This window comes from Diorhabda carinulata, chromosome 9 (assembly GCF_026250575.1).
Source record: "Diorhabda carinulata isolate Delta chromosome 9, icDioCari1.1, whole genome shotgun sequence".
NCBI classification, from domain to species: domain Eukaryota; kingdom Metazoa; phylum Arthropoda; class Insecta; order Coleoptera; family Chrysomelidae; genus Diorhabda; species Diorhabda carinulata.
In genome coordinates, this window is record NC_079468.1 from 17,019,539 (window position 1) to 17,046,770 (window position 27,232).

At 30.1% G+C, this 27,232-nt stretch overlaps 1 protein-coding gene across 8 annotated transcripts in view; it reads right to left on the bottom strand.

Moving 5' to 3' along the window:
* Window positions 1-423: 423 nt before the first annotated feature.
* LOC130898193 (kalirin) overlaps window positions 424-27,232 on the bottom strand; it is a 372,700-nt gene continuing 345,891 nt past the window's right edge. For 4 of the 8 annotated variants that reach the window (XM_057807288.1, XM_057807286.1, XM_057807287.1 and 1 more), the window contains 7 exons: window positions 16,601-16,916; window positions 3,446-3,863; window positions 2,906-3,347; window positions 2,316-2,552; window positions 1,396-1,534; window positions 891-1,289; window positions 424-669 (listed from right to left, as the gene is read on the bottom strand). In XM_057807288.1, the coding sequence (XP_057663271.1) occupies window positions 559-669; window positions 891-1,289; window positions 1,396-1,534; window positions 2,316-2,552; window positions 2,906-3,347; window positions 3,446-3,863; window positions 16,601-16,916 (2,062 nt within the window). In that variant the 3' untranslated portion in view covers window positions 424-558. Of the gene's footprint in view, window positions 670-890; window positions 1,290-1,395; window positions 1,535-2,315; window positions 2,553-2,905; window positions 3,348-3,445; window positions 3,864-3,917; window positions 4,187-6,509; window positions 10,000-11,725; window positions 11,904-16,600; window positions 16,917-27,232 lie in introns of those variants that run through there. The other 4 variants (XR_009059844.1, XR_009059841.1, XR_009059842.1 and 1 more) reach the window with 3 other exon arrangements.

Consider the following 27,232-nt stretch of genomic DNA (forward strand, 5'->3'; position numbering starts at 1 on the left):
TAGAGACTCGTTTTATATACAGTATCATCACATTCTAGAATTTTCAATATACTGAAATTCCTAATTTACTAATAGGTCACCAAAATAGGTGAACATAACAAAAAGTACTCACGCGTCCAACAAACTTTAACTTCGACAATGTGTTGGTGCACGACCGGCTTCATGGTTAATATCAATGGACGAGTTCGTAAACAATAATTTTCCTTATGTATTAATTCTGATCCTGTTCCATTTTTTGTTCCTATTCCATTTTAATTGTGTATCAATTTAGTTCCGCGTACTCTTTAATTTACCCAATTATCTGGTCTACTATCTAAGACCTAGAATTCAATCACCTATTTTGAATCGCAATTACTGTAGGCATTCCGGTCAGTAATACTTGGATATTTTATGTATAAAATGGAAGTTAAAGAACACAAGATTTAAAGAAAATTGCATTTATATATAATTAAAATATAATTATTCATATTATAAGACTAACAAGCTGAAATGGAACACGATTCCACTTTGTCACAAATTTAAAAACTATATACAAAAAGGTAAATTCTATTTTTTAGATTAGACATCTTCTCGGAAATATGTTGAACTTGAGGGGGTCATATTCATAGGATGTCTCCGTTGCATGAACATCCTCAGTCTTGCTGATGGGATAGCCGCTGAACCACTGGCCTGAAAACAACAAAGTAGAGACAAATTCATTTTATGTAAAACTAATGACAAATAGCTATCTACCCATAGGCTACAAAAGATGAGTTTTTAAAGGGATATAGTGTATTAAATCTTCATGTATGATTGTAATATAGAATCATTAAACAATATAATCAATTTTGATTGCTCGAGAAACAATAATTCTCAAGTTATCAAATAAATTGTAAAATCAAAGTAGTTACCTCTTTGATCCAATTGCATTGAAGACTTTTCTCCATATTCAGGCGTTGTGCAGGCACCAACACTAATAAATTTTTGGTCAGATCCTTGGCTTCTTGAGAGACATTTCCAAAATATTCATCTGGAAAACAAAAATCGCACTTTAAAATATTCGCAGTGGTTTCTTCCACTGAATCGTCGAGAAAGGGAGAAACGCCGCTTAACATAACGTAGAGAAAAACTCCAACAGCCCAACAATCTGTATGAGTTCCAACTGGTTGTCCCAAGACTAGTTCCGGAGAGGCAAATTCCAGACAAGCTGGTGGCAAGATCACATTTTTCGATGTATTAACAGAGTCACCAAAATCTACTAGTTTAAGAAGAGGACTCTGAAGGGATTTATCAACCATAATGTTTTCAGGCTAAAAACAAAAGAAATAATTATAGTTATATTGGAATTTAATTATTTAGTTTATTTATTCATAAGATTAATCCAACATTTCAGATATAAAATGGTTAAAAAATTACCTTAACGTCTAGATGTGCAATACTTTTCTGGTGTAACCATTTTAAAGCTGATATTAATTGGCAGGTAAAATTACGAACTTCCGATTCACTATAGGTTTCTTTATCGCTAATATATTTAAATAATAATGGCCCTTTTACTCTGTAAAGTACAAAAAACTTATTGTTATGATTTTTCAGATGATAACGGATCAACTTTATCAACATGCCAGTTATTCATTAATTTATGCCAACCTGTCTCAGTTCAAATGCCTCTGGTCACGTTCTTTAATTTAATGGGTCAATAAATAAGATGTTGAAAGAGAGCTGCAGAATTTGAGAATACTAAACATTACCAAACTACTTAACCTGTATATATATATATATAAAATACAGAAATTGAAGAAAAATATAATGAAATTTTCAATCAGTATACCGAGAGGAACATAGAAACGACTTAAGCTCAGTGTCTCAGTAATTGTGCATATTTTATAAGAAAATTCAGTGTCGAAATCAATTTTTGATTACGAAATGAGAATCCCCTTCAAATGACAAGAAAATCAGGGACTAGTGGCACATCATTCTATATTCTCATCTGTTATAGTAAAAAAATTAAATGACTAAATGATAAACTACAAGGGCATATGGAAAACAGCATATGGAATACACAACAACTGGCGAACAAATCAAACGCTTGCTACAATTTGTGACTATGTGAACATCATTTTAGAAAAAATATGCTTCTATCCCAATTCTGAATTTACATATTAATACTCAGGGTGGCGTTTTAATATTTAACCGAATAATAAGCAGATCCAAAAAGAAGAAAATTAATTTTATTAACAATGACTCATTGGTTGAGAATTTTTCTTTTCAATTTATATTTTATTATCAATAGTTACCAAACAAAACTGATATGCTATACATTATATATACCTACTTACAATTCTAAAATGATGGTATCTATACCAGGCAACGGTGCATTATCAAATAACGCTAATGATCTTATAATATTTGAATGTTGCATTCCAGCTAATAACGAATACTCAGCTTGAGTTACATGATGGGGCTGCTTTCGTCTCGCAACTTGTTTTAAAGCCACCTCTTCTCCAGTTCCTCTATCTCTAGCTAAACGGACTATAGAAAACCTACCACGATCTATTTCTTCCAATTCTACATATCTGAAAATCATGATAGTTTTATAATTATAGGTTGAATAGAGAACACATTTTGAAATTACTTTAGTTCCTAACAATCTTGGTTTTTCGTAACAACTAGAAGGTAAATTGTAATAATAGAACTATGGATAATTTGAAATTCCACCCTACTTTTTGATATGTGCTAATAAATAAAATTACTTGATTAATCAGAAAACAAACATGCTTCTTTAAAGTGTTAATCTGTCTTATTTAGTATATTAATTATATATGGGATTTCTCCCATTAATGTTTTAAACAAAAAGAAATCAATACCACTGTCAATTGCGATAAATAAATCCCCTCAACTAATATCATCCACCTAACGAATAACTTACCTCTGTTTGAACTGCTCTTGTTGCCACCTCAAATTCTCAGCTACGGGTAAAGTTACAGCAATACTGGGTAAACTAACAATATTATTTTGAGCCGAGACAATTCTAAAGCTATACGTTTCTCCAGGAATCAAATTCTCAACAGTAAAAGACTGAGAATTGACCGGATGGTTGTTATTGGGAGATACCCATTCGCCAGAACCCAATTTACAAAATTCCACAATAAACTGATTATAATGATTACTTTCCCATTCTAAAGAAACGCTGGAGCATGATATCACTTGTATTTTAGGTTCTGGTATTGGAGGATAACTTGTAGTTACGGATAATTTCGCGGTGCACGTTATACTACCGAATTCGTTAGAAACTGCTAGGGAATAAGTACCAGCGTCTGAAGGTTTAACATTCTCAATTACCATTAAAGCTATGCCTCCTTCGTTGTCTCCTAAAAATGTATTAACAGGTTATATAATGAAAATAAAATACATTACCACTCAAATCTTAAATTTTTATATATTCAGTTTATTATATTTGCCTTCCTACCTTGCATAAATTTTCCATTGTGTAGAACTGATGGATTTGGGTCTAGTTTTTTCCAAGTTTGTCGGGTATTACGATTGCAATTCCTGACTCTACACTTGAACACAACCTTTCCTCCACTTTGAACAGTAATGTCTTTCAATTTATCACGAAATTCTGGCACACACTTATCTGAATTTTCTGCAAGAACACCCTCCAATGATTTCCTAGGTTTTTTTAATCTAAATGACCACAATTTTCTGCTATAGTTGGCTAACACATGAGCTGGGATCCAAAACTCTTCTAAGTTGGTACTTGTTCTAACGAAATATCCCTGAGTAGGATCATAACGAATAATTGTGACTAAGTCGCCTAAATTCAAGTTTGGCCATTCGCAGACTAAACGTGCTTGAGTGCCTGGGGGCATTATTAAATGTTCCGTCTGAAACAGTTTGCATTTCACTTTAAGAAAAAAAACTTTGCAGCCAATTCATTAATAACTTTTATGAAATTAAGCTCAATCTATTAGTTCTAACTGCATTCAATAATAAAAATTATTTGTTTAGTGTGCTGGGCTAGTAACGTCAAAGCAATTAATAACGAAATTTCTTAAGAAACCTAACCTAACTTCGACCATATGACTGGATAACTTCGTAGATCAGGTAAATAACTAATTGCCTAATGCAAACCTGACATTTTCAGCTATATTATTTAGAAAAAGTTTAAGAAACCAGATTTGCTGGACTCATCATGTATTCCTACGGTCTAAAATTTTGAGTCAAATACTATTTGACATCGACTGTAAATATGCACATTTATAGTATGACAAAAATACATTATAAAGAACTTAAAATTTAGCTTCCTTATAAATCATGATACATATATATATCACATCATTCAATAAGTCGTGTGACTAACTAAGAAAAACACATTTTCGATTTTATTCATCAATGATTTAATCTCCTTCAAGAGCAATCATTCTAACGCTTCTCTAACTTCTCGATGCCGTACTTGTAGAAGGATTTGTTTTTTGTTTCAAACTAGGCTTCAGTTTCAGCATTTGCTTCTTCGAGCTGAATTTCTTATCGGCGAGCATTTTTTTGAGATCAGCGAATAACCAGTATGCCATTGGGGGCCAGATTTGGACTATATGGTTTATGAGGATGCAATATGGAGTGTAATTCGTTCAATTTAACTATCGTTGCCAGCGACTTGCAAATCGGTGCATTCTTTTGGTGAAACAGTAGTTTTTTCTTCGACACGAGGCCGTTTTTCCTTACATTTTGCATTCAAACGATCCAACAACTCTATGTAGTATATTGCTATAGTGCTGTTGATTGTCTCTCCTTTTTGAAGATATTTAATGAAAAATATTCCATACGCATCCCAAAATACTAAAGCCATAACATTTCCAGTTGACTGTTGTGCCTTTGGACGCTTCGGACGTGATTCACCGGCTGCAGTCCACTCAGATGATGATCGTTTTGATTCCGGAGTGAACTGATGGATCATTGCTCTGAATCATTGACACGTTGTTGTTTTTGATCCACTGTGAGTAAACGCGGCACCCACTTTGAAAAAAGCAGTCTCATGGTGAAATGGTCATGCATAATTGAAAACACTCTACCTTCTGACATCTTTAAGGCTTCAGACATCTCAGACAATTTCAATTTACGATTAGATATACCCAATTTGTGGACTTTTTCTGGAATAACCACCTCAATTGGACGACCTGAACGTTCACCATCATCGGCGGATGTACGAACACGTTTAAATTTAACAAACCAATAACAAATGGTTCTTTTTGATGGAGCTGAGTCCAGATAATACTTTTGAAGCCATTGCTGAGCTTGTACAGTATTTTTTCCCATCAAGAAGCAATGACTAATTATCACACGAAATGTTTTGAATCTATTATTTTGAAAATAACAAAGGTAGCTTCACTTAAATGGCTGTTACTTTTTTCTGACTGTTCGAAATATCATGAAATTTTACAAATAGTCTTTTAAAACTTGGTACTTCATAAACGTCATATGGATTTGACAATAGCAGCGCCATCTGTGTGTCAGTCACGCGACTTAATAAGTGATTTAATGAGTCTCTCCAATTAGAGAGAATTAACATTCCAAATCTCAAAAAAATTAATCAAATATAATTGTTAGAAGTTCTACTCAAAGTTCTTGAGTATATCCAACAATACAATCAATAAACCAGGGATCTTTACCTTTTGTAAAGTGATATTATAAAATTAAGTAAAAGTTTAATGTAGTTATCTTAACCATTACATGCTGAATTATAAGCAATAGATAATTTATTATTAATCAAATTAGAATAATATTTCCACATGCATATAACTAATTAATACAATATAGTGTTATTTTACTAACCAACATATATATATTCAAGCATGCTATTACGACTAATGCGTTCTGTATCTTTCATGCAATAATATTTTTGATCGAAATCAAAAATTAAGTTTTCAATATAATATTTACTTGTGGAACTAAAGGAAACATTGTGGGAACATGAATTTTTGAGAAAAACTTCATGAGGTCAATTAGTAAATACACTAAAGTGGATTATAAACTTTGATCAAACTCTTTTTGGGTCAAACTCACTTTCAAAAATTCATGTCATGACATGGTAAACGTTTTTCTAGAAATACCAACCGATTTAATCATACTTTTAGTAGGGGAACAATACGAATTATTTTGATGGCCGATATTGAATAGTAGATAATTCTAGTGCAAATTTAACCGTCATCAATTTCGCCATATCTAAACATTTTAACAAAGAATATGAACATTTCCACTTTTTCTTGATGTTGTTAAGCGACGTACGAAGGCTGTTTGACGAAGAGTGACTTTTTAATGAAAAAGTTACTTTATCGTGAAAAAAATTTAATTTTTCAACATAATCTTCTTTAAACTCTACACATAATGCAGCTAGTTCGTAACGCAGATTGTCTAATTTGTCTGTAAGAGTAGCAGGGTAGGCACATTTTCGTGATGGACCAAAATCGTTTCTTCAACAAATGCGGTCATTTTCATCTACTGTAACGTATTAATGGAAAAATTCACTTGAAATACGTTTGAGAATATGGAAACATTGGGTTACATTTTTCATGCGAAAGAGCTTTTGATCAGCATCAAGTAATCATTGCATCCACTTTGCAGATAGATTATTCATGTAAAATATTGCATACCCGTTCTGATAAAATGCTTACTACGTAAATAATCTTATATGCTTACTGTCCTGGACGTTCAATATCATCCGTGTTCATTTGAAAAGTTTTAAAAGAAGAGAACCATATGCAAATCATTCCATGAGACGAAGCACTTTAAGGATATTTATGAGACTTTGTTTTTAAAATCGTTTTTTACATGAAACACTCGAAATTCTGTTTTCTATATATTTACTAAACTACAGTTTTTTTAACTAAGTATTAAAAGTCATATCTCAGTCTGATTTATGTAAAACTTTGATAGATAGTAGCGAACGTGTTGCGAATCTATGAAAAGTACTTCCATTAAAGCGCACTTGTAGATTATAATTAAATAAATACTCCAAAAACTTCTTGTTTGTAGCCATATTTAAATTCTGTTTCATATTAAATAGAAAAATTTGTACTTTATACTGAAAATTTTGGAAAAAACATTACTTTATACAATTTTAATGGGTTGGTTCACCAGAAATATATCAGTAATCTCAATAATGCCATACTAATAGTTTTATAACACCAACTTTTGTTCTCTAAATATACAAATATATAGAATATGCCCTTTTTGTAAATACCTCATAGTTATGGTAATTCTTTAATAACAATTAGGTACGAAACATTCGAAATTGTTATAAAACCAGTAACTATCTAATTGTTATAAGTTTTCCACTGAAATAAATTGAAAAAAGGTTAATTTCTGTGAAAATTTTTGAAGTTGGGGATAATATCGAAAACTGGTACAATAAAATTGGTTAGATGATGAACTTAGAGATATATTATTAACAAATCTCTTTTTATGAATTCAATAGGCACTCCACTCTGAATTCCATAGGCAACTACGAAGATGAAAAAATTAGTAGGCATTATTATATCTCTATATAGGTGGTCCACGTTGAAACGTTTTATATTATACTGAGTGCAGTAAGTACTATAAGCATATTATGTCACTGTTATTTCTAAACCTCGTATCTGTATCTATAATAATGATTCTAATAGCAACATCCTGTACCAGCTGGAAGCTTAATCTATGAAATGCTACTTTGGCTATGAATTCTATTTAATTCTGGAAGTTTATACTTCAGCTAAATAAAATAATTTCCATCTTAAAGATTCACAATGTCTTAACGCTCCGTTGAAATGTATGTACAAATATCATCTTTTGTAGATGATTTATCAATATATATGTTTTGGACATATGACTCTTAGTTTCCTATCAAAGGTTCCAATCCAATTATCAGTTTAGTAATTCTATTTTGTATCTCAGTATACATAATATTAGGTTCAATTAAAATTTCCAGGCTTTTTAGATGTGTTTTTCAACTTTAATCGAGTGATTGGAAAAATTTCACATCAATCGACATTAGGAAACTATGATTTGTTTATTGCCGTTATAGTAAATACAAAAGGCATCAATTTGAAAACACATTTCTACTCAAAGCTTACGCTATACAATAAAATGAATCAGTTCTATAACCCCTGTATGGTTTATAAGTGCTAGTGTAAGCAATCTAGAACAGCAATTAGATATAGATATTAACGGAAATCTGTAATAATGGCATAAAATACTTATCCTTTTTCTACCAAACCAACAAGTGAACTAGAAATATTTTTGTATTTTACTTTAGCACAACGGTAAGTTTTATTAAATATCAATGCAAATACTCACAGTACAACTAATATCACACCTAAACCATAGCACAAAAAACCAAAAGCATTCTCAAGATAATAGAACTTCTACATTTAAATATACTAAAAAAGTCTAATTGGAAATAAATTCAATAGTTCAAATACATTTTTTTAAATCTTCGACATAGCTGACGCTAGATGAACCCTGAATCAAAATTTGTTGGATTCACTTCAACCTAACTGCAGAGAAACCCAACATTTTTTATGAAGAAACAAAAGCATTGATATTATATAATATCAAAATATTTATGAGTATTACTTATCACTTGCAATAAATGCGCCTAGGTCTCTATAGATAACAGGAACAAATCTGAACCTGCCGTACAGGTCCTTAGATAATTTTTTTAGCATTTAGAAAATATCTTTGTAACGCTCATGCTTTATATAAGCTTTCTTCGCTTCAGTGGTCGAGTGGTATAAACAAACACTCGTTTCCCCCTTTTCGGCAAATTTATTAATTTCTATTTCTCTATAGCAGAAGACTATATATTATAGTGTTTGGTCTCTATAGACAACAGGGATAAATCTGAAAGCCGTTCTTGTCCCGTACAGATCGTAAGATAATTTTTTTAGCATTAAGAAAATATCCTTGTAAAGCGCTTAAGTGGTATTGTGGTTTCATGAATTTTTATCTTTCAGCTCGTCGATGATTATTTCCAATGTCGATATTTTACATGCAATACTAATGTATATAAGATGTCCCTTCAAAGATTTGCCTTCATTTTTGATTCTGTTAAATCGGAATACTGTCACGTTAATGGCTATTTCTATAAGCTATCTAATAGTTTTTAAATACATGCCAAATATCAATTTCTTTTCTATACCAATTACAAAGTAAAAAAGAAACCAAGTTACGAAACGAGCAATAACAAAACTATTATAATAAGTAATTAAAAACTCATAATGTTGTCCATTGACTATTTGCTTTTCATGTATGTAAATAATTCTGAAGAATTGGATGTTTTGACTCTATTCGGTGCATGAACATGTACAAAGTTAAGAAACCAATTAATTAATTAATTAATTAATTGTGACACTATTTTTGCAAGAATTCCAAATATTATACTCCATTAAATATGAGTACGAATTCTTAACTATTAATTGTTGCTTGTTGTTCCTCAATTGGAATCATCTTGTAATTACTTCTACATTATTAGCAACTTGTAATGATGCATTTCACGTTCTTAAACTACCGATGACTGACTAGTTTTAATTAGGGCGAGGCATTTATTAACGGTAGTTTGCTGATAAGTTTCTTTTACATGCTCATTTTTGTTTATTTTTTTCTCTACATTTCTATACAGTACCTTGTGATATGGATGGCAGGTTGGAATATAATTCTTTCAACAGATCATAACTTTCGTTGACTTTCTTGCTTTCCATTCACATTCAAGCATTTGTTAAATTTAAATCTTTTGCAGGTACTTCAGGTAAATAAACCATATCGATTGTTTTCTCCAAAAGAAATGATTTGCTAATAATCGATATTCCAGAATTTCACAATATTTGTTAATTTATTAAAAACTGCAGTTATACCATCGACTTGCTCAATATCAATATATGTAGGTACACAAGTTGTCCAAGTATCAAAACTTGACTTTTTCCAAGTCGATTTTTCTCATAATCGGAATAAAAATTTGATACTTGGCAGTTATGTATAACTGAACACGCCCTATAAAAATACAGATTGAGTTTAATGTATGGAACGACTCAATAATCTCGGAAACGGCTTGTACGATTTTTATAAATTTTTGTGCGCAAGAGTCTTGTGATACAGCCGGTATTATGGTGGTATTTGTATTGTTGTGAGAACTTTCATTTTTCCTTAAGAAATACTGATTATTTTACATGTAATATTCTCTAAATACCATAATTTCGGAGTTAGGCTACATTTACAGTATCTCCACAAAAGTTACAATAAATATTGTATATTTAGATGGTTACGATTGAATAAACTCGTTTAATTTGAATATTCTTAACAAGGTCTAGTTTCAGTCAGTTAGTAAAAAGTTTAACAAAAATGGTGTAGTAAAAATTTATCCCAGTGCCGGATTAACCTAGGGGCTGGGGGGGGGGGCTATAGCCCCGGTCCCCATCATTTGGAAATCATTCTGGATTTTTTGATGTGTTGATACCACAAATCTAACGTGTTGATATTATTTTGTGAATTTTTCCGGGTTTCCGAATTCCTTAAGGGGGCCCCGTCATTATTTTAGCCCCGGGCCTTATAAATCTTAATCCGGCCCTGATTTATCCTAATCATGTCGCAGAAAACCTACAACTGAAGACAAATCTTTAAATGTTGGTGTCATTAATATACCATTAATTTGGATCGTTTTGATTGTAACATTTTTCCATTTTTTAGAGCTGCAAACTCTTCACGTCTATCAAAATTTTCATTACGGATGTTTGCGAAATATCAAATTCCCTGAATATTTGTCTAGTACTCAAGTGTGGATCGTCTTCTAACAAGACACAAACATCTAAAGATTTGTTTTCAATTGATGCAGTTTTTCTGTGCCCTGATTTGGATATAAATTATTAACGCCTATAAACCTCAAATATAATAATTTATTGAAACGTCAAATTTGTTATTGTAGCAATCATAGCTCCCTAAATGTATTATTTTAACTTCGGCAAAGATAGCGTTGTAGCTATAAAAAAGTTTATTATTATTTTTCCGGAAATAGGAAAGATCTGACAACAATGTAGATACCAACATAATACCGGCCATATCATAAGACCCTTGCGCACAAAAATTTATAAAAAACGTACAAGCAGTTTCTGAGATAATTGAAGCGTTCCATACATAAAACTCACTCTGTATACATTAAAATGACATTCAACAAATTCAACGTCACATCTACAAATTGAGGCAACCTGTATACATTATCATGTATGTAATAAACTATTGATTTTATTCTTAATTAAATATTCATATTGTATAATAATTAGTCATACCTATGCAGCATGGATTGAAATTTTTAATAATCTAAGATGTGAAATGTTTTGTTTGCATATACCAGAAGCTTGTTTTTTATTCAGAATATTGTTTGTTATCCTTTAATATTGGTATTCAAAATTTATTTTGAAATAATTCAATTACGTTTTGAAATTTGTCCATATCCCTTATTGAATTGAAAATTAAAGTATCCACTCTGCTTCAATTTTAAATCTAAGACAAACCAAGGTATTGCAAACAACCTGGATGTAAATTCGAAGTTGAATATAAATTTGAAATCAATGTCAATATAAATCATTATACATTTAAAGAATTTTAAATACAATAAATTCAAATTCAGAAAAAAATATTTTCGAAAATTAACAACCAGGTATTTCATTGGTTTGTATTAGGAAGGTTGAAAACAAAAATTTAAAAAGCTCATTGTCATGCTCACCATTTTTAAAATAGAAAGTTGTGTAGACTGGCAATCCCAAAGAGTTCCATATCAACTTGTTAATATAGTTAAAACTAACGGCAATAAATAGTTTTACATGTATTTTATCTTAATATAACATATCACAGCCATCTTGTATGGTTAGTTGGTAGTATTTGAAGCTCTTTATTTACGAAACCTAAAGAGATAAACACAACTAATGTAAAATCATGCGATATTTGTGAGTTGAACTAATATCATAACAGAGAGGGTGCATAAAAGGCCCAATATCGGTATTATGAAATATATCGAAAGCCAACATTTCAGTTCAAGAACATGAGCCCTCAAATGCAAATACTGGGTAAATGTCAATATGTTTTGTTTGAAAATGTTTTTTTTTTTTTAATTTTGAAGAACCAGGACGAAAACTTAATTCAAAGTTGTGGAACTTTTAATTTTACTTTGAAGTTTTTAACTAATACTGATATTTCAATTTGCGTATTTTTTCAATTGTTTATAACAATGTAATAACAATTAAACTTTCATCTTCACCAGAAAATTACCATTTTTTCAAAAAAAATAAGCTAAGAAGTTTAAAAAATTCAAAATTTTAATTTTAGAAAAAAAATTGCCATCAAAGTTATGATAAATTGTAAATTAATTTTTTTCTTTAATTCAGAAAAAAATGTTTTCATTTAACAGTGTATAAAAATGAAATTTCAAAATTTTAAGTTCATAAAAATGACTTTTTCCACCCTACCCGAGGAATAATTCATAAAGAGTCTTGATAGATATATTTCGAACACTTCAAAGTAATTTACCAAGGATTCTTATTTGAGTACCCATTTTCTTGGTCTAATCGGTTTACTGCATTCAAATTATTTATTTCCAAAGAAATGCTATAATTAAATAACTGGTACTAAAAACAAAATTTACGAAAACCTATAGGTAGAATTTTTAGACAATGATTCAGAGGTTTCATAGAAGTTTCAGTTAGAAGAGTTCAAACCTAGTACAAAATGGCGCTAATTTGCAAATGAATTTGTGATTTACGGTCAGAAATTTTGGAACAACTTAGTATTCTCCCAAGAGGATACGAAAATACTATGAGCAGAAAGTATTTGTAGCTTCCTATTATTTAATGAAGCTATTTCTTATATGGAAGGTTTTCCCATTTTTTTTTTATTTCCAGCTTTGCACTATATTTTTTGCTTTATATAATCACGAGGCGTTTTTTTCAACATCCGATAGGCTATAAATAAAAGACAAGTTCATATAAAGCAATAATTTCATAACCAAAAGATTGGTACACTTACGGTTACGACATAATTACCGAAAAGATTGAGACATTTGTCATATCTGTGAACATGCTTCTTAATACCCTCTTCAAAGAAAGTTGCCGCAAATGAACAGACTTTAGAACTTCTGGAAACTACTTAGACAAAGCAGTAATGGTGAATTTGCGGTTTTCTTTAACCATTCTGTCACCTCGTTGAACCAGGTCATTTGCAACGACAGATTTGCGTCCTTTGCCCTCTTCGTCATGCACATCATTTCGGCCATCTTTAAACTTTCGACACCATTCACGCACAACACCATGAAGTTTTCCCCAAATACACGACTCATTATCCGATGGATTTCAGTAGCACTATGGCCTTCAGCCTGTAGTTCACACTTGGCGGGAGCATCAATAATGGCGGACATGTTTACGTCGCTGTAGCACAACGCCAACTGTCACCTGAATGTTAGACTACAACGCATGTCCGCGTAGCGTTTGCACGGAGCGATCGGAGGTTGAAAAAAAAAACAGCCCTCGTTATTATATGGAATATACAACTTCAGCATTTCAGCAATTTGTTGCAGATGTTTAATTTTTTTTGTATATTTACAGTTTTATGGCTAAACATTTGATTGTTGTGATAAGGATCCGATTTTTATAATATTTTAGTTATTTGATTGCACAAAAAGATATTCATTTTCCCTACACTCTCTCAAGAGCCTTCACATTTGAATTGCACCGACTACAAATAACAAATAATATATACTGCGCCACAAAAATAATGCATATTTTGTAAAATGGACAAATTCACTTGAGTAAAATATTGAATGCTTAAAAATGATAGTTTTCAGCTGTAACTAACTTTTTGAATGTTGTGTATAAGACAACAGCTTTTGAATAAGATAATGGTATAGATACAAATTAACAGTTTACATTGTTCTGCTTTTATAGTTGATTAAGATGTTATTAAAAATAATGCAACACTTTTGTGTTCGAAATCTTTTAGGTGAAGAATGTTCTGGTACAGTAGCAGTTTTGGAAATGGCGTTAAACGAGTTTAAGTGGCACGACACTATAACGTTACCCAATCTATAATCTCTAGGGCACTGGCACGATATTGAGAAACTGGTAAGAACGAAAGAAAATGTCTAGGCAAAAACGCCACAAGATCGATTTTCGAGAAAGAAGGTACCACAAAATCGTACAGCACTACAATAAGAACTTGATCATCAGTATAATTCCATTCCTCTCAACAAAGACGTTCAGATCCGTGATTAAAATGTAGGTCACTATCTTTGGTGAATGGAGCACAACACCGAGATAAATAAGAGATTATATGGGTCCGATCATGGACATGGCTCAAGGAGAAAATAATTATCACATAAGCAAGATATACTTGTAGAAAGCAGTATTATTCGTCCTCTAACCGCAAACTATCGCAGGCAACGTCTTTAGTTTGGTCGCGAAAATCAATATTAGGGCAATGTAACAAAAAATCATGATGCAGTTTCGTAACGACGGCTATAGAAGAATGTACAGATGTCCTAGCGAAAGATATCCTCAATGTAACATTTTAGAAAATGTCAGAATGGTTCTTTTATGGTATGGGGAACATTAGTATAGAAGCGGATTCTGTTTGACAGCCGACTGCTACATAACAGACATTTTAGAATCTTATGTAATGACATATGCCCTATTTATAGGAAAATAATTACTATTAATCGACGATACTGCACGTCCAACACTTATCTAGGATGGAGCAAAATTCTTCCCAAGAAGTAGATTTCCATACTTTAGATCGGCCAGCTGATTTTAACCTGATTAAATGCTTATTGTAAAATATCAGGTTAGAGCTTTAGAATATCCACCTTGTGTTCTAAATTGAATTCTATTGATTATAACTGAAGTATGGGATCGAATGGATCAAGTTGCAATCAAAAACTATTAATTGTAAGTTTTGTTAACAAATCATGCAATAAAATTTTAATTTTCTGTCTCGTATATTTTGCTTTCTATAGTTTATTTTATGTGATACAAAAACGTTCTACGACACAGATAAAAGCTATTATACAACCATCAAGTTAGATCAATAACAAGCCTTATATATTTTTTTCTCATGTGTATTTTTTCATTTTACAAAATATGTGTTAATTTTCCAGCGTGATTCACAAAAAAACCCGTTTTTTAAAAACGAAGAAAAGTATGAAACCATTTTTTTTTATTAAATAAAAATAACTACTACAGAAACAGGACCCAAAGAAATCTACGATAAAGCTAATCCAGGCTATACCTTGATAAAGGCTCAAATGACTTATTTGAACGCTTCCAACGTCTTTGGCTTTCCGTACAAAGTACATGCTTTTCACTGGATATAATATAGTGTGATTTAGGGAATATGTTACATTGAACTGTCGGTTGAACCATCTCGCCTACATTTTTTTTTATCAGAAAGCATACACTTAACACTAAGAAGCACAACCAAGCCGAAAAAATTTGCAAGTATGTAAAGCTATACTTTGGTGATATATTCTTCTAATGAAAAATGAACACCTATAGGTCGTCTCTATTAGTCTAATGGATAACTATTAGTGATAACTGGCCGCCATGGACTAGTGTTTGCACTTTTAATCGTTCTATGTCCTCTCAATAAATAATTAAAGCTCAATATATGGCACTTAAATGGTTTAGTAAGATCTTTCCGGCGTTAAACTGTAAATCCCTATCTATGATAAATGAAGAGCATAAACAAAAAAATAAGAGATCATCTACGTCCAATCATGGAGATGGCACTAGAAGAAGATAATTATCGTATAGATGTACTGCATCGAAGGCTGGTGGAAAGCAGTTTGATCGCGAATATCAAAATTGGGGCAATGTCATGTTTATAGACGAATCATGATTCTATCTGTTTGATAAATATTGACGTAGGAGAGTGTATAGATGCCTTTGTGAACGATATATTCAATGTTATATTACAAAAAAAGTCTAGGTGGGTCTAATACGGCATGGGGTGTATCAGAGGCGGATTTTATTTGACATCCGACCGTTACATAACAGACATTTTAGAAACTCGTGTAATGTCATATACCCCATTTATAGGAAAATAAGTGCTTTTAATGGATAATAATGCTACTTATCTAAGATGGTGCGAAATTACTTCCAATGAGTAGATTTCCACACTTTGGAATGATCTGATTTTAACGCAGTAAAATATGAGTCATCATGCACATAGTGATCTGAATGATACTAACGGAAATATAGAATCAAATGGATCAAGTTACAATCAAAAATTGTAAATAGTAATGATTAATATGTAAACCAAAAAAGGACAATAATTCTGAATCACTTATTATGAGCAGTTTTTGTTTCAAACTAAACCATATCTGCTGTTTAAAGAAATTCATTCTGGTAGTTTATTACACTATTGTAGTTTACATTTTACAAGTTCTATTCGATAAAATCAATAAAGATAACTTTTGAATAAATGGATGATTAATTATGCTGGTAAGATCCTTCAAATGTAAAAATACACTAGTTTGGCCTTATTTATGGAAAACAGATGATATTTAATATTTGTGTTAGCGTTATTTAAAACTATTAACTAGATCTGTATTTACCGTGTGTTGATTGGCTTCGGACCACCTCCTGTGCATATCACCTTTCTCACTATTTTCTTTCGCGGCTTCTAATACTACAGTGTCACTTTTATGTTTGTTTCTCAAAGTATTCTTAAATCCTTCGAAAAAGTTCAGTCTTGGTCGTGGATTATTGTTTTTGCTATCATTCAAATCATCTTCGGAAGGAATACCGATAGTGTTCGCTTTATGTACGTAATGATTTTTGCGATGCATTTTGCTAGGTTCAGAAGGTGACCCTTGCGGAAGGGCTCTTCTCAGATGTGCCACTTCCCATACTGATAAATCGGATAAGGAACTGGGAGGTTAAAAAAAAATTAAAATTAACAAAACAAAAGCAAAACTAATTAAAAATAAATATAAAAACAACTTAAACTAACAAAGCTTGATAAAAGTTATTAAATAATAAAATGTAACTAAATAAAGAAATACTTGATAGTATAACAATAATAAATGAATAATTTACAATAAACAGTGAAGAATTCACCTTCTGTCTATGTATGTTATTTAATATTTTCGGAATTTAATGGTCACCCTATAGAATGTATAAAATGGAAGAGTCAGCTGAATACCATCAACTACAGAACCGATAAAAAAGTGTCAACACAATCTGAGAACTTTTCCGTTCCGATGAGGGAACAGTTGAATTTGATTTATACCACTGTTCATCAGCTTTTAACAGATGAAATGTGGGTGTGCAAAATTCTTTTAATAGAAGAGTTTTGGCAATAAACACATTCTTTTCCCTCTTTTCTAAATTAAAAACTCATCTATTAGAGCATTAGAAAACATTCAAAGAGATGTAACCGATCAAGTGAATGCTATCCTATCTCCAAGTTCCGGCGCCGCTATAAGGAGTGGAAAAACCGTTTCCAATGTTGTGTCGATGCTCAAAGGAAAATACTTTGAAAAGACAATCTCCAATTTGATTCTCTATTTGAATTCCAGCACTTTGTATGTGGGGATGGAGAGCAGGCAGCAATTGTAATAAGATTGCATTTCATAGAGAATTTAAAAAAATTTAGCAATATACAGCTGGTTATCAAGATTCAATACCGCAATGCAATTTTATCCTGCACAACTGTTGAGTTGAGAAGACATTTGGAAAACATAATAAACACTGTTTCTGAGTTTCAAATAGATTATGTATTTTTGGAATGTTTGCAAAATTTCTTAAGCCATTTATCACGGAATAGATTCGTCACTGTTGATTGTTGGTTTTTTTTTTAAATTTTTTTTTAGATAAAAAATATACGAACAAAAAAAATAAATGGAATAAAGCAATAAATACGAAAAAAAGCATAGAATGTTTAAAGCAGTAGTAAACAGAGAAACTTTTGAGAACAAAACTTCTATTGACTACTAAATTTATGATAGGAATGAGTAAGACATTATAAATATTTCATAAACACATAACTGTTGATATTATCTGTGTACTGATGCGATATGAATTATTAGGCTAGTAATTATGGTGCAATAAAAATGGCATATTCAATCCAGACTATATTTATTAAATTCAAACGAATCATAACTTTTATTTGTAGAAATATAGATTCCCTAGATGTCCATTAATAGATACTCTTATTCGAGATTCATAAGACCTTCCAGGAGTAGAGAGTCAGCAGATTTCAATTGAAATTAATCCAAAATTGATATTCAGCAATTTCGTTCCTGTATGTTGGACAATTTATAAAAATTTGTAAAAATTTCGGCACCGATCGGTGGTTTAAAACATTCATGACATAATAATTCAAGACTAAAATGAGTTTAATAAAATTATATTTGTTTATAAATTGATTAATTAATAGATGAGTCTACGAAAAATTGAAAGAGCAGTTAATAAGAAAAAATACTCAGAAATAAAAAGACATTTATGCCAAACATGTTCACTTCAGTTCCTCAAGAGAATATTTCAACTAATATGAGGCTTAATACAGTGGACAATGATATTAAAAGAAACTTGTAAAAATAAATTTCTGGGACCTTTCATTCATCTAAATAACATGTACAAATTATATCAGCTCTTGTTTACCTATTACAAATCAATTTGAAGTTCATGTAAACCCTAGCAATATGATATTTTTATATATAAGATGAGAATTGCGTTAAAAATTTGATACAGATAAATTTAAAGTTCCAATTCAGACCAAGTAGATGATATAAATAATTTATATCTTTAGTCAACTGAAATTATAATTCAATGTTTTCTAGCCTAATGCAAAGCCCAATCTTACTCTTTCCTCTTTCCTATCATAAAATTGCTTAACATCCAATATAGGATTTAGGAAAATGACAACAGACGTTAATTTTTTTATTCTATTGAAAATTTTGTATTTTTCATCGCTTATCAATGAATATAATATTTATTTACAAACATACATCCTATGTACAATATTCAACCTATAATTAATACAATAATAAATTAAAAAGTATCTCACTTGCAGATTTAGAAGAAGAGTATTATTGTGATATAAATAGGTAGAAATTATCGGAATTTACCGCATGATTAGATATTACGCTGAGCGATGAGTACAATAAACTTTTAAACAATAAACTGTTACTATTGTGAATGGTATATGCTTCCATTTTCTCTTATTGCATCATCCTTCGCTCGTTCTCTAACGATGAAACAGAACTCCACTAAAATGTATAGTTGTAGCATAGTAGATCTCAAAATAAATTTTATAATATAGTCATAAAAATTGTGGAAATGTTAGTGTTTTATGTATTGATCAACTTTATTAAAATCTTACTTTTGGAATGAATTAGTTACTTTTATCGACAATTTTGAACCATTTATAAAGTAAAATTTATTTTTACTGACGACTTATATGAAATACTCGATATTTCACTTTATGATCTAGCTCAACTGTGCGGAATATTTATGCACTATAGGTACATAAGACCTAATATTGAATATTTCCTGTAGGTCGTCGAAAAAGTGTTGTGTGCAACATTTGCGGAAATTTCGGCTAGTTAAACTCTTATAAAATATTCTATAGTACAATATACAACTATCTTAATTTTCAGATTGTAACCTGTAAGCAAATAATGTAACATATTAATATGCTACAAGGAAAAAGCTTTCTTTCACTAAAACTAAACTGAAACTTTTTAATAATAAGCGTTCTTTTTATCCGTTTTTAGCTATAGCTGCAACAGCATAGTTCGAAAGGAAAGTTCAAGCATTTTTACATGAACATATTTTATATTCTAAGAAGTACATACCATTTTGTGTTCACTCCTGTAGGCTAGTTCCAGTATGTTTGAAATTTTACAAGTAATACATTCGGATTTTTCCCGTTCTTATTATGAATATTTCTATCACTTATCATTAAAAGAAAATATTGTTCCCAAGTCAAAATTGATTCAAATTTTATTTGAATATATAATTATAATCATTTTGTTAACCGATTAAAAAAAGAGGTTTCAAATTCGATTTGCATATATGTAATTGTAATAATATGTAACCCGAATTGGACACTTTTGGTATAATATAATCTACACCAGCTTCCGAAAATTTAAGTCAAATTTAATAAACCTACATATGTATGTCAGGATATATCTCAAAAAGTATAAATTAATTGTTTAGTTAGATTAGTGCTGAGCACACTGTTTACATTACCACTACACCAACATTCACAATTACACTGTCTGACCTGCATTTCGATACCCAAGTTATCGAATTCAGAGGCTGAAAAACCTAATAAAATATGGACGGAGCGAAAAATCGAATATTGCCGATCACGCTGCCAGCTATAATCATGACAAATATTAATAATGTAAAATTGTTACAAAATTTATCCAATAATAAATTGTTGGATGGATTTGAGCGCATTAAAATTGTCTAATGTAAGAAAAGCTTAAATAGGGACAAAGTGCCAATTCCTTACAGTTCACTCTTTAGTTTAGTAGCATAAATGTGAAGATTCCCACCAAAGAGGTCCGGATGTTTTCTCGTTGGAATTAATTTTCGCGGGAGAAGGTTTGTTGGTGCAAAAATTCAGTATAAAACTAGTAAGTCAAGTTATTAGGTTTTAGTTTACATTCAGTCTCTGAAGACGATAACTTGGTTACCGAAACGCGCGTCAGACAGTATAATTCTGAGTGTTGATGTAGTGGTGGTGTAAACAGTGTGTTCAGTATGAATATCACCAACGGTTCCAGAAATTCCAATTTAATTAGATTGGTTCAGTGGTTTTTAAGATGGTTATTGGCATAACAATGTTTCAGTAAGTAGGTAATTGGTTTCGATTACTACAACAAAGATTTAAAAGATGTAGTAAAGTAATAGAGAAAAATTAAACCGATTTTAAAATGGTAATTTATTAAAACTGGAGTTTAATATCTCATAATTTAAAATACTTAAATATGCCAATTACTTTTTTTTGGTTTAGGACAGTTTTATTTAAAACTATTCAGTTCGATTTTCGGCACGGTTCATGCTCTAGGAGGCTAGTGTGGAGTATTCAATTGATCTCCAACTGTACAACATTGTTTTGAAAATTAAACGAGATAATCTGAGAATGTACTGGTTTAAATAAAAATTTGTTTAGTACTACGATCTATATGGGAAAATCTGCTAGAGGGAGTTCATCCCAAATATTAAGTTGGAAACTAACCTCAAAAATAAAGAGTGATAAAGTATTATAGGTATTTTAAAGGATTATACTCATTTAGTTATTAATTTTGTAAATCACAATTTTGTTTAATTGGTGTTAATTTTTAAAAAAATACTTTTAATAAACTATATTATAGTGGATTTCAATATTAAATTAAACCGTTTACCAGATTTCAAAAAGTTTATGTAATATTTTCAATGTTATATATAAAAATATACTAATAATAATATGAACAGTAATCAATGCAAAAGTGTGGCAAAGTAACCAATGAATTTAAACTACAAACTATTTGTGAACAGAAATTTTATAAACTTGCCGTGTTCTATTCATTTTATTTTATAAAAATGTTATTTTGAGACCTAATCTGCCATTGTCATTAACAGTTAATAGGCGAGTATCGTCGCTTATGTTCTAACACCATGTAAGTGAAAAGTATTTTTGAGGTAATTATCAAATCATTACACGAATAATATATGAAGATTTAACTCAATGAGATGACCTTACAAGTATTTCATTATGCTATATGATTCATTATTTAGAAATTTTTTAAAAACTTCTTATGAATTTCGACATAAGAAATGAAAATTAAAATATAACATCCTTAATAGATCAATTTTTTACTACCTTAAAAGTTTTTTATTTCAACATTAGCGTTGTTAGAAATTAAGCGATGATGTTTCATAAAATCTTGTCAATACTGAAATTTTCATCATAATCATTGACTAGGCAAGAGAAGAATAGGTCCTCACAAAATTGAAAGCTTGTTTGTTTAAAACATCAAAAGAATCTCTTTCAACTATGACTGCGAGGCCGTTGTAACTACCTACAAAGATCGTGATCGTAGGAACGAAAGAAAAGTGACCTTGCTGATGCAACACCGCCCACGTCAACATTTTGTTTACCACAATTATTACTTTAATTTTATTCATAATATAGTTTGTTACAGAAGATGTGATTTAATATGAAATATTGACAAGATGATATGAATATTAGATTGACATACTGTATATGCATGCCAATCAAGAGGAATAGGTACTAATACTTGCATTTTACAATCAGTAGATTTCAATATAAGAGGAACACTGCACTAAGTGCTACTTCTTGTTTTTCCTGAGTTACTAAATAAATTAAATATTGAAATACATTTAATCTTTGAATACTGAAATTTTATTATAAAATGTAGGTCTAGAATTAAAAGTAACATAATAAATAACATTCATTATAAAATTTAAGTCTACTGATTGCAATATACAGTGCAATGTTTTCAAAATACATTGCATAAACATGATACTACATGCAACATCTTATATTGCTTTAAATTGTAAATGATTGTCGATATTGACACAAAACATAGGCGAAAAGAAAAATTAATACATTTTTGTTTCGACTCTAATAATCAAATTTGATTTTCATACATTTTACTTTTATGTAATTTTGATTTTCTGTTCAATTAACTTGAGGCATTGTTAACACAAAGTTGTATATAAAATGCTATAGTTTTAATTTTATTCTAAACTAATAAATTACATAGACTCAAAAGTCACAATACATAAACAAAGTAATACAAAACAAACTTTTGACATAAGTATGTAGGCAATTCAAAATTTGTTACTTTTCTCGCGAAGGTTTAGTTTCGTTATTTATGATGTAATTGTATTGTATCTTTTGAGGTGCGACAACTTTTCGGTGTAGTGATCATTTTTCAGCAAGAAACAAAATTTTAAAGTTGAAAATTTAGAAATGAAATTAGTATGATGTGAAAACGGTAGCCACTAACAGAATATCAAAAAGTGTGTCAACAATTAAGAATGTTGAGTTTATTCCAATGAAATAAATAAAAAGTGTACAACTGGTGTAAGTTGTAAGCACATAAATATGTATGATTTGAGTGAAAATCTTGAGGTAAATCCATATGTTTAAATCTAATGTGATGACATGAAAAATATCTGTGATGCTCATGTTCTGTGAAGTGGAGAAAAAATAGATTATTTTGATTTAAAGCTTCTTCTTGTTTAGATGAGCAGATCAACTATTTTGAGCAACAGTGTAAATAAAGAAAATGGCAATAGTAACCAACTTATTAACGCCTTTATTGAAAAAAAATTTCCAAGACAAGAGTTTTGTTCCAAAAAAATTTACGTTAGTGAAACTTTACTCATTATTGATTAATATTTATATAGAAAAATAATATAATTTCATTGGACGGTTTTGATTTTCAAGCAGATTTTCGATTAAAAAATTATTTATTGTCATTTAAACTGTTGCAAACTGCTTTATACCCTTATTTGTACAAATAAGAAATTAATTAAATGTCTTACAATTTTGCAAATTTAAATTATCATAGAATTATATTCATATTAATTTTTATTCACACATTTTACAATTAAGATTTAAGAAATTTTATCTGCAATAACCTAACTTTTAAAGGGGGCGTTCAGCGAATTTTTTATAATGACTAAAAAATCGGTTGACTACTTTCTAAATGTAGTTTAGTACTAATTGCATTTCTATGATCTCTGTGTTTTTCGTGTTCACGGAATTTCTCGGAAGCTTTGTTCCAATTATTAAAACCTTTTTTATAAAATACATTTCGAGATTCATCAATATCATGGATAGATTCTGAAGAAATTCTACATATTACACCTAACCCTGGTTTCCTAATAATCCACGTAAAATTCTTTACACTAGTGTTCTAGACAAAATAAAATTTTTTCACCAATTATGTAAACAATCAATTGAAAAAAGTGCTTTCACTACCGGAATTCATAAATCGCTAAGTACATTTGTAACATTATAATAAAAGCACCCTGAGTTACGTGAGTTTGCTTGCTTGATTTCATTTAAAAATGGGTATTGTTTAAGGAAAAATTGGGTGGTTGTTGCGCCCTTGGTTATCTATATTTATATCAGATTAAGGTAATTTCACAACATATATAAATTATAAATTCATGACATTTATTGAAAAATTGATGTTTATGACTAAATTAAGACAAATTATATTCTAAAGGCAGAAGATGTTCGATTGTTTCATTTAAGCTGCAAGCGTTATAGATTATTAATATTGGAAATATTTTCCAATTCTCTGATTCAACATCTCTTTTTCGAGGTAATATTATTGTTAATGTTTACATACGCTTGTTGGAATTAAAACAACATCAACAGTTATCTTCAGAGATTTTAGTTAGTTTTATGTATTTATGAATAATTTGAAAAATCAATTTATGTGTTGAATAAAAAAATTAATATCCTTTTAGTTCCACATTAGAATGCAACAAAACTAAAAATTTATTCATAAAGAGAAAATTTTATTTTAATATATGTAATTTGTCAATATTTCTAACGTATGATAAAATAAGATATTAGAAATAAATGTTTCTGCAATAAATATTCATCTATTAATTCCTCTTTTGATTTTCATGACATTTATGCGTTCTCATATTTTTCCAACATATATAAATATATAAAGAAACATGTTAGTAACTAGGTAAGTTGAAAAGTTTTCTAAGCTGAGAATTCATATTATTTTATATACGTGAATACATCATAAAGATCTTATTCACAAGAAAACAAGTAAGTAGACATTATTTCCTATTACTTTTTTGTGCTTCTTTTTCCCATACCATTAGTAACAACTCATAACCTACAAGTTAAGATTATCAACATTGGTTTATTAAACAAGTTTAAGAAGCAAAATTTTACTAAAAGAATATAGTTTTTGAGTACAAGCAAATAATTATATTCATTCTGTAAGGGTGAGATCTTTATACAGTATACGTTAGTGTGTGGATAATTTTAAATAACATAAGTTTAAAAGAAAGAATCTCAAGACTTCTGTAATTTGGCAAATTTACTCAATATTGTCAGAGTAAATCCGTTTCGTTTTCATTCATTTAAATCTTCCGGCTAAAATTAGGCTTTTTAAAATTTTAAGCAATGCTTTATAATTATCTTAAGAGTGAATATAGTTTTTTTATACAATCATCAACTTATATATTTCCACAAAGAATGACATTTTTTCCAAAGAAAAATAATTCCTGCAAATTCAATGTGTGCTTACAAGTAAAACGTAAAAAGTTTGATACTTCTTGACTATGGTCAATATTTCATCAACTTAACAATTTATTATCATTTATTTTTCTAATTTCACCTCCTTTAATTTTCCTTATACAGACATCTGCTAGTTACACTGCTTATGTTAGATACTTGTCGTTGATAATGCCATTTTCTTTATAGACAGAACAAGAGCCTCTGTGTAAATTAGTGTCTATCTAAAATTGCCATGATTCACGAGTGTAAGATCATAATAGTACATAATATATATATATATATATATAAACTTCGACAAAGCCAAACAATGTTGATAGTTTCAAGTACACCATTCAATTTGAATGACTCTGAAATTATAAATTATAAACAAAATATTTTTTGGATTTCATAATTATATTCTTTAGTCCCATCACCATATTTTTTTAAATCACAATTCACTAAATCTTATTAACATAAGATGTCGATAAGAATTGAGATCGAGTTTTATTAAATATTTTGGCATGTTTACAAAAATGCCTCATACTGATCTTTTATTTGAAAAAGTAAAAGTTACAGCTCACAAATGAACACATCTATCAGCGTCAAATTTATATTGATAGATAAGCAGTTTACTAAAATATTCAAAATTTACTGTTTTAAATCAATTTCTTATTGAGTAGTACAATCAACATACTTTAAATATTTCATATTGTCACTATATGATTAGACATACACCTTCCAAGTTTTTTTGAGATACCGATGGGTCGCGGAATTTTCGCAATCTGCCGCTGATGTTTTGAACTGTTAGTATGTTACTTACTGAGCGCACTGTTTACAATACCACTACACTTACACTGTCTAGTGCACGTTTCAATAACCAAGTTATCGTCTACAAAGAGTGAAGGTAAACAAAAACCTAATAACTTGACTTACCAATACTATACTGAATTTTCCCACCAAAAAACCTTTTACCGCGAAAATTAATTCCAGCGTGAAAACCTCCTTGGAGGGAATCTTCACATTTATATGTACTACTAAACTATATGTACAGTGGGCTGTAAGAAATTGGCCTTTTGTCCCTATTTAAGTTTTTCTCACATCTAGCAATTTCAATGTTTTCAAATACATCCAACAATTTGTATTGGATACATTTTTTAACAATTTTACATTATTAATATTTGTTATGATATTTTAAATGAGCTATGTGCTCTTTAAACTAGACAATAATGGATATCTTAGTCTGTCCCATATACTTCCCGTCACAATCACCGCAGCTAATTTCATATATACCACTCTTTTTCAAATTTGGTATTATATCATTAGGAGAATGTTTATTGATGGGAAAAAATTCAGTATAAAACAGGTAACTCAAGTTATTAGGTTTTAATTTACCTTCAGTCTCTGTAGACGATAACTTGGTTATGAAACGCGCATCAGACAGTGTTGGTGTAGTGGTAGAGTGAACAGTGTCTTCAGTATGAATACCAACGGTTCCAGAAATTCCAACTTAGTTGTTAGTATGTTGGTATGCAACCATTCTAAATGGGTTTCAGCGTTGTTTCAAGTATTCTAACTACTATAAATGGTAAAACTTATGTATGCTTGTAAAGTTTCGGTAATGCTAACAAGTAATATCTTTTTAATTTTTCATATAATATTAATTTTACGAGATTCTGCTTTATTGTGATTATAAATAAGACAATGACCAATCGATTCAGATGATCTATGTAAAATTGTGGGATATAAATTGACTGTTAAGTGGGTCTCGATTTAGAAACAGTTCAAACTTTTTCGAACATGTAGTGAACTGATTTAATATGTAAGACAACTTTATTCAAATTGAAATGGAACAAATTGCAAATTAATTATTCATTTTATCAATTCCAGACTCTTATACTATATAATTAGGTTTGAATCCAAGACCTAGGTATATATAATTAAGCATTTTTAACTATAAATTGTATTT